The sequence below is a fragment of the Papaver somniferum genome, chromosome 8 (genome assembly GCF_003573695.1).
Source record: "Papaver somniferum cultivar HN1 chromosome 8, ASM357369v1, whole genome shotgun sequence".
In the NCBI taxonomy this organism is placed as follows: Eukaryota; Viridiplantae; Streptophyta; class Magnoliopsida; order Ranunculales; family Papaveraceae; genus Papaver; species Papaver somniferum.
Genome location: NC_039365.1, coordinates 143,605,886 through 143,615,025, shown reverse-complemented (window position 1 = coordinate 143,615,025; position 9,140 = coordinate 143,605,886). Strand labels below are relative to the sequence as shown.

Here is a 9,140-nt window from a genome sequence, read left to right as displayed (position 1 = left end):
ACTAGAGATCATCTTCTTCATCTAAATAACTTTTATTCTCCTGATATTATCTTTATGTGTGAAACTAAGATTAATGATAATATGATAACTCTCTTACAAACTTTCTAAGATTACCCAATAATTGTTATATGCCCTCTATAGGACAAGCATGTGGTATCATTCTGCTTTGGAAAGATGGCTTTCAACTGGATATTGTTAACTCTTCTAGTAACATGATTCATGCTACAGTAAACAATGATCCTGCTCTAGGAGAATAGTTTCTATCCTGCGTTTATGGCACCCCATACATTAAAGATCAACCAGCTCAATGGAGTTACATACAAAAGTTCAGTACCTTTGTGTCTATCCTTTGGGTTCTTATAGGAGATCTAAATATTACTATGAATGTGTTGGATAGAAATACAAGCTCCCCCCTTACTTCTTTCGAAGTTTTAGATCACATTACAATCTGACTTACATGACATGAGTTTTAGTGGAAATGCTTTCACTTGATCTAGTAATAGTCGTTGCACAGGAAAATTTAAATCTAGATTAGATAGAGCTCTAATCAATAGTGACTTTATGATTAAATATCATGATGTTGCTCTGAGACACCTAGCACAACTAGGATCTGATCATGTTCCTATAATGCTATCTCTCTATAGTTATATAATGTCCCCGGGTAGAAACTGGAAGTTCTTTGAACACTGGATACAAAATGATTCTTGTGCAAATGAAATTATGAATGCTTGGAACTCTAACATTTCAGGCTCAGCATCTTATGTAAATAATACTAGACATCTCATGTCTAAATGGAGTAAGTCCACCTTTGGGCATATTCAATCAAGAATCTCTGAGCTTCAACTTGAACTATCTAAACTTCAGGCAGTTGATATTCAAGGAAATCAAACTTCTCAGGTTTTATCTATAGAGAAACAAATTGAGGCACTTAATGACATTCAAGACATCTCAAACAGGCAGAAGTCAAGAGATACTTTCTACAATGTATGGATAAGAACTCAAAATATTTCCACATCAGAGCTAATCAGAGAAGAGTCAGAAATAAAATTGATTCACTCCAAGCACCTAATGGCTCTTGGTGTCAAGACAGGTCTTCAATTAAACAACTTCTGGTCACTCATTTCAAGAGCATCAGTTCTACTTCAAATTCTTCAGATAGTTATCATTTTATTCAGCATATCCCTTCTTGTATCAACCAGCAAGAGAATGATGCTTCAGAAATCCCAAATCAAAAAGAAATACGCAATGCTTTAATGTCAATGGAACCTTGGACCTCTCCTAGACTTGATGGTTTTCCTCCAGGTTTTTATCAAACTCAATGGGTAGTGGTTAAGGATGATGTGTGTAAAATGGTACAGGCTTTGTTTCATTCAGGTCATCTCTTAAAGAAGATTAATAATACAAGAGTTACATTGATTCCTAAAATAAACTCTCCTCAGAAGCCAGAAGACTTTATACCTATTGCTCTATGCAATACAGTCTATAAGATCATCTCAAAAGTTATGGCACTGAACTAAAGAAGCATATGTTAAACCTTATCTCTCCAATGCAATCAGCTTATGTTCCTGGAAGACTGATATCTGAAAATATATGTATGGTGCAATAACTAGTTCAAGCTGTGAAGAAGAAAAAAGAAAGATCTCGACATCTAGCACTTCAAATGGACATGTCAAAAACCTTTGACAGGATATAATGGGTCTTTCTAATAGAAGTTCTCAAGAAAGTTGGGTTTTGTGACAAATTCTGCCATCTCATCTCTGAATGTATCTCCACCACTCAAATTGAGATCATGATAAATGGCTCTTCTTCAAGTTCTTTCAAGCCTTCAAGAGGTATTAGACAAGGGGACCCCTTATCCCCTTATATTTTCATTTTGGAAATGGAAGCATTCTCAAGATATTTGTATCACTGTGAAGTCACCAAGCAAATAACAGGGATGAAAATCTCTAGATCGGCACCTAAGATTAATCACTTATTATTTGCAGATGACTGTCTCTTATTCTGCAAGGCAAACCTAGAACAAACAAGAAAAATGCTTAAGGTAATTGAAGATTTCATTTCATGTTCATGGCAACTAATAAACTTCTTCAAATCTGCAGTTTACTTCAGCAAGAACATGAGTCCTTCATATTGTCAGACAGTTAGTGGTATTCTTCAAGTCAAACAGTTAAATCTTAATGATGAAAAATATTTAGGCCTACCTTTATTTATTGGAAGAAACAAGAGAATTCCTTTCTTTATTCTTGTTGACAAAATGGATACCAGGTTATCTAGATGGAGATACATTAATATGTCTGAAGATGCTAGATCTGTTATGGTTAGAAATGTCACTAATGCTATTCATGTTCATCATATGACAAGCTTCAAGCTCCCAGATACTAATATAAATAAGATGAATGCTACTCAACAAAAGTTCTGTAGGAAAAAGAAGACTAACAAAGGCAAGAAGTTCATTACTTGGAAAAATGTGAATGCTCCTAAAGAGAAAGGTGGTTTAGGTTTTATAGATCTTCAATTTTAACAGAGCTCTCTTAGCAAAGTCTGCTTGGAGACTATGTATTGATCACACCTCAATTTGTTTAAAGTCTTTACAAGCTAAGTACTTCCCAGATGGTGATATTTTTAATCTTCAGAAAAATTCATCCTCAACTTGGTCCTGGACTAGCATCAGTTCTGAGTTGAACTTCATCAAGAAATATAGTTCTTGGATCATTGGGAATGGTCATAAAATTCTCATATGGAAACATAGCTGGGTACAGGGACTTAATGATCCTCCTACTCGCAAATATGGTGTCACAACTGCTGAGCATTACAAGTACGTATATCAACTTTTTTCTCCTGACTCTACAAGATGGAACTCTGGTTTAATTCTCTGTCCCTTTGAAGATTACACATCAAGACTTATCCTTAACATGCCAATTTTTCCTCATTATGAAGATAAGATGGTGTGGACATTAGAGAAAAGTGGTAAATTCACAATGAAATCTTCTTATAAAAAGATGTATGAAGAGAAAAACAATAATGCAGTGGTTGCACCTAGAATGAAGAGTATTTTTAAAAAATTATGGAAGCTTCCTTTACTCCGAAGAATTAACCAGTTCTTACGGAAGTATGTGAAGAACTTTCTTCCTACCAGAGATAAGCTATCCTATGCAATTCAAAAGGGAGATTACAGCTGTCCATTCTGCTCTCAAATGATAGAAACTGCTTCTCACTGCATTCTCAACTGCTCTATGGTGAAACTTGTCTGGTTTGGTCTTCTTAGTATCCATACTCCAGATAATATCAACCTTGAGGACTGGATTTGCAGTCTTTTTGATAATATCCAAGCTGGCCATATCACTGAGGATGAAATATGCAAAATAACAATAGTCTCCTGGTGTATTTGGACTCAGAGATATGACACAATCTTTAAAGAAATATCATCCACTGCAGATATCATCATCCAGAACTGCAGGAAATTCTTAGCAGAATATATTGAAATGTCGCATAAAAAGCCTAACAGCGCAAATGGGAAAAACAGATATAACTTGCATTGGTCTCCTCCTCCTGCTGGAGGTTTTACTATTAACTATGATGGCTCCTATCTTAGTAATTCTGGTAGTATTAGTCTAATTATGTGTGATTTTGCAGGATATCACAAAGGATCCAGATGCATCTATCTAGTTGAATCATAGGGACCGAGCATGCAAAGTACAGTGATTTATGGGAAGCAGAAAAGTGGGCGAAGGAGATGGATTTCCAAGAGGTTTATTTCGAACTGGACTCAAAGCTAGTGGTCGATGCTATCAAAAATGATGATTATAACATAGACTGGAGATTACGCAATCTTATCAGAGACATTAAGAACTGATTTCAACTATTTAGCTCTTGGCACTGTACTTGCGTGCAAAAAGAGAAGAATAAAATAGCGGACGTGTTGTCCAAGATAGCCAGAATTGATAAACTTAATAGAGTTTGGTTATTTAATCCTCCTGATAACATTATTAGTTTACTGGTAGAGGAAGCATCTTATGTAAACTCTTAACTATCAATATATTTTTTCTTTCAGTTTCAACAAAAAAAAAAACTAGTTTGTCAGAACTTCTACCACTACTTAAGAAACAACCCAAATTGATCATGCACCTTCCGCTCTTGAGCCGTGCAAAAAAAACCTATCACCTACCAATCAGGTTTTGGGAGGTGAGAAGGGATAAATTAAAAGGAGAAAACAAGAGTGCTAAATATCTTAGAAATTTATGCACTGTATGACTTAAAAACAGAGGAAATCAAAAGTTATCTCGATAAAATCAATGAAAAGTATATTGAAATTACATTAAAAGTTGTTAATCAGAACATTGTAACATCGATAAAAGATTAAAATCATAAAGAAAATTGAGTATGAGACAAAGATTCACATGATTTCTCGGAATAAAAACCTAAAAATTGATTTTGGATGAAATCATTAGATCTATCTATATACTAGGGATTCATGTTAAAAGAAGCAAAAAATCTAATCAGAAAGAGGTTTGGTATTGGAGGAATAAAACTGAATAATAAACTGTTGTTACGTAATACTCCCTCTGTTCCACTTTAGACGATGTTTTTGGAGTTTTCACGCAGATTAAGAAAGGGAGAGAGATATTAAAATTTTCTATTTATGCCCTTGAGAAAAGTCTTCAAACATTAATTGCTATTAGTGTGCTTAAAAATAAACTTATGGTTCCAAGACAAAAGGTGAGGGTATTGATGGTAGTTTTGTGGTGAAGATATGAAAACTATCAAATAATGTGGAACAAAAAAATAACCCTAAACACTCGTCTAAAATGGAACGGAGTGAGTAACAAGTAATAATACAAATCCCCTCTATCAAAAATGATTTGGGTTAAATCAAGGGACGGGCTAGAGCCTCAGTTAGCCCCTTCATAGGCCCATCCCTGCTTTGAACTAAACATCCAACTATGATACAAAATTACAGGTTTGCAGTTCATGAAGCCAATTTTTTCATTTCTTGTGAATCTTTTTAGTTCTAGAAAATCGTGGCAAGTATCGAGAAAAGGAATATTGGTAACCGAAAAACCGAAAAATATTCTGGCATCCTCTCTCCCCAACTGGCTCATCTGCCCGTGAACTTAAATGACTTAAGTAAGTCTTCCCCTGATAAATGTAACTGAGTTGTTGCCACAATAGTATAGTTAACCCTATCCCCACTGATATACTGGCAACGAACAGATAAGCAAGAACTAGTCCTCTTGCAGATAATAAGACTGCTGAGCTCAAGAAAGCAAACATAATCTCTCTCATGATAATGAAAGGAGAATGACTGCTGCCGGTGGTGATACGGCGAATGGGTTCATGATCTAGGGGCGGCCACAGCTGACAGCCCACAGAAATCGACATAATGGATATGTACATTGTACTGAGTACGGCAGCGAACAGGAAGCAAATAAAAGGTTGATGATTTGCAGCACCCACACAATTCCCAATCTGAAAAAGAGCACATGGGAAACAGGATTGAGAAAAAGAACAAAGTGATAGAAAGCGCAGGGCTCCCCATAATATCCAAGAAGGTAGGCCATGGGAGTAAACACCAGGTAAATAATTAGACTTCAAGGCTCGAAAGCGACGGAGACTTTCTAGGCCAAAATGGAATGGAGAACAGTATGACCATATGCTTCTTAACTATTTAATTAGGTAATCTACAGAATTCAGGACAAAGGTGATGAAAACTTACAAATGGGCAATGATGATCCATGTCAAGCACACACGTTCCACATGATCGACAGTGATGTGCTCTTGGTGACTTTGGTTTTGAGCAATATGAACAGAAGCTGTAGTTTTCAAGGCCACCTTTCTCGACAACCGGATAGCTACCCCATGGTACGTTTGGCGGTGGCCCTGGAGGTCGAGATGCTGCGAGACTAAAACTAGAAATAGTGCTGATCGACAATAACATTGTTATGGTACAGTGAAGAATCCCACGAAAATAGCTCTCAGATAATATCACAGGGTAGACAGCCCACACACCGCCACCTGCATTTTTCTGTCAAGATCATTAGTCGACAAATAAGATTCAACATAAACAAAATCAGACATAACTTGGAGAATGTGTGCATCTTAGTGATGGTAATAATGTCGAGTTCATGAAGTACAGACCCCAGAATACTCATAGAGGTCAAGATTAATCAAATCAGGAGTCAGTACAAACACAAGGCTACTAAAGAGAGATACTCGTATAATATTACAAATTGGTTTTTTAGGTAACAATAAATGGGAAACCCACAATGCGAAAAAATGACCAATATCTTGACAATTAACTAAATTCAGAACCGCATTGCCCAAGGTTTTGCGGAATACATAATGCCTTGGTCATGGAATGCCGTAAGGCACCATTTGCAAGAGATGGATACCCACTAAGTTTCATTTTAAAGCCTTTAAAGCTCTTCAAACATAGAACGCCCTAAGCTAATATCCAAACACCACACCTTAGCACAGCATGCTGAAATACATCAGACTCTCTTCTCAACCAGAGAAAACTGTATGCTTGATCTAATAGTGAATTATGATACCATCTGCAGAAAATATATGTAACCTCTAAAAGTGTAAACCCTCCCTGTACTGGAGTAATATATCACATACTTGGTCATCACATATCCTTTTAGCTTTGGCTCTTTTTTAAATTTTGCTACTAAGATACCTTCTATTAAAACACCTCTAGCCTCTATATGATCCTTCATAATATACTTATATCTTTCTTACCATCCTGGATTTACATGTCATTTTACCCCCAACTTGTTAAATTTTGCTTTGTCATTTGTCCGTATTAACAAGCTAAATGATTCCACTAACATAATTGTATAACATCAGAAAATGACTTCAAAATAAGCATTGGACCTTATTAGCTCTATCCAGATGTTATTGAGAAAAGAAAGAGTATAAAAGATATTGTACGAGTAACCATTATTGTCTGTTCACTAGAAGTCAACAGAACAATTATCTCATTTACGTATTAGCACTTTCATGCAAAAAAGGCTAAGAATTTTGCAAAAGGTGGGGAAAATATCAGCAAGGCGGAGCTTAAGGGAAACAAACAGTTTTGATGCCTTACATATCACAAAGAGCATGAATATGAGAAGGATAGCAATAAAGCACCGGTCTCGTATATGCCTCCATCGAAGGTACTTGTTGTTGTGCTTCAGTGGGTTTTGGTTGGTTATGGCCCCACACCAACCGCACTTGAAAATAGGAGTATAAGAAGGAAGAAGAAGGCGCAATCCACAACCCCAGCAGGTTGTTTCATGATCTTCTGATATGGATGTTACGTGATGCTCCTCCTAGATATCAATGGAAAGACAAAGAAAGAATATACACATGATTAATGCCTATAGAATAATATAAAACAGAGAAACGAGCACAATAACTGGATATAAAAATATAGTAATAAAAGTAAAACAAAAACACAAGAAATACGGTTGCATAAAGAAAATAGTGAAGTTCTGGCATGATAAAAATAGAAAGGACATACACGACATAAATAGCTTTTACATAGACCTCCATTCCATTTACATATTCGCATGCAAGTTACTTGTGTGCACTTCTACTACCTATCATCTCCTTTACCCATTAACAAGAAATATGAGGTGGACTCTCTTGGCTGCATCAAAAAACCACCTATCTAGAAGCACCGAATAAATGTGAATAAGGCACTAGATTTGTTCAAGAAACTATATGCGGGTCTCCAGAATACTTAAGCAAGATAAAACCCTCTATCCAAGTGGGTGAAAATGGGGATTGGGATGCATCACGAAAGCATCAAAATCAAATTTTACTTTTTTTTATTACTAATCTAATCATCTTTCCAATTTCGTCTTTAAGATCTCTTTCTACATTAGGACATTTCCCAAACCAAAAAAAATTGCTAAACTGTACACTTATAATATCCATGAAACTTCCAAATTACACAAAGTAAGCCAGTTTTATCAGATACCCTTTTTCCCCATATTTTTGTACTCCACAGAATAAGTTTGTGAGTGCAAATCTACATTTATCTAGATATTTAAAATACACTACAAAACAATAGATATTATAGAAGATTTAATTTTTCCTGAAGACCAACTTGTAAATTTCCAATAATTTCCTCAAACAACAAAAATAAGGGCAGATATATCCACTATTTAGATCATCGGATACTAGTTTTTTTTTAACATTAAATCAACCAGCGCCTTTTTTAGGGTTTTTTCTTCTTATTTTTGTGAATCAAACTAGAAGAATCTGAAAATCTGTTAATCAACAAATTCAGCTACAAAGAGGAAATCAAAGGGGGCATAATAAAGAGAGAATAATACCTTAACTGTGTCATCCATTTTCTATCTTCTGCTTGGTATTGAGTTGGAGAAAGAGAGATTGGATGACCAACCTCCTTTCTCTTCTTCAATTGACTGGAATTTGATAAACTAGAGAGAAATGGTAAAAACAAAAATCACTGTTTTTTTTCTCCTTTCTTTCTATTTTAATTGTATAACTTTGATATTAACCCTCTAAAAATTATGTTATTTGGTGAATAATCCTTGTGCTTCCAAAAATCTGCAACGTATCCCTCAAGTGTCCAAAAAAATCATGTTAAACTGAAATTTGATGTTACTACTTCGCACTTCGCAGTCATTCATCTTAAAGTGCAACGGCAGTGTCTTTTTCCTTGGTTAAAAAAAAAATAGAAGGCTATTATTATTGGGACGTCACATTTTTTTAGAGGGACGTCATCTAATAGGATAAAAACGGGTCATTCATAAGTAATATCAAAAATCCCTTATCTAAACTAATTTTGTAATGACTAAACAATCCTTATTTAGCTAATTTTAATTTAACTTAATTAGATAAAAATTAAATTAATGAATTTTGTTGTATACTTGGTGAATTCTGGGACAGTTTTCGTGGGAAGAAAACCTGGCCGTAAAATAAACTTCTACGGTTGTAAATAATCCAAACCTGGACGTAAAATCACTTCTACGGTTGGAAATAATCCAAACCTGGACGTAAAATGAGCTTCTACGATTGGAACTAATTCAAACCTGGACGTAAAACTACATGCAAATAAAATTCTATGGTTGGAATTAATCCAAACCTGGACGTAAAATCACTTCTACGGTTGGAAATAATTCAAA

The 9,140-nt window shown here is 35.3% G+C and overlaps 2 protein-coding genes across 2 annotated transcripts; one reads left to right on the top strand and one right to left on the bottom strand.

Moving 5' to 3' along the window:
• The first annotated feature begins 2,942 nt into the window (after window positions 1-2,942).
• On the top strand, window positions 2,943-3,677 carry LOC113306128. The gene has a single exon (XM_026555104.1). It carries the CDS (start codon window positions 2,943-2,945, stop codon window positions 3,675-3,677), a length of 735 nt encoding a protein of 244 aa, XP_026410889.1.
• A 1,093-nt stretch (window positions 3,678-4,770) lies between these two features.
• On the bottom strand, window positions 4,771-8,477 carry LOC113303308 (protein S-acyltransferase 11-like). The gene is made up of 4 exons (XM_026552340.1): window positions 8,325-8,477; window positions 7,088-7,313; window positions 5,714-6,012; window positions 4,771-5,466 (listed from the first exon to the last, which is right to left on the bottom strand). Exons 1-4 carry the CDS (start codon window positions 8,340-8,342, stop codon window positions 4,984-4,986), a joined length of 1,026 nt encoding a protein of 341 aa, XP_026408125.1. The 5' UTR covers window positions 8,343-8,477; the 3' UTR covers window positions 4,771-4,983.
• Between the last annotated feature and the right edge of the window lie 663 nt (window positions 8,478-9,140).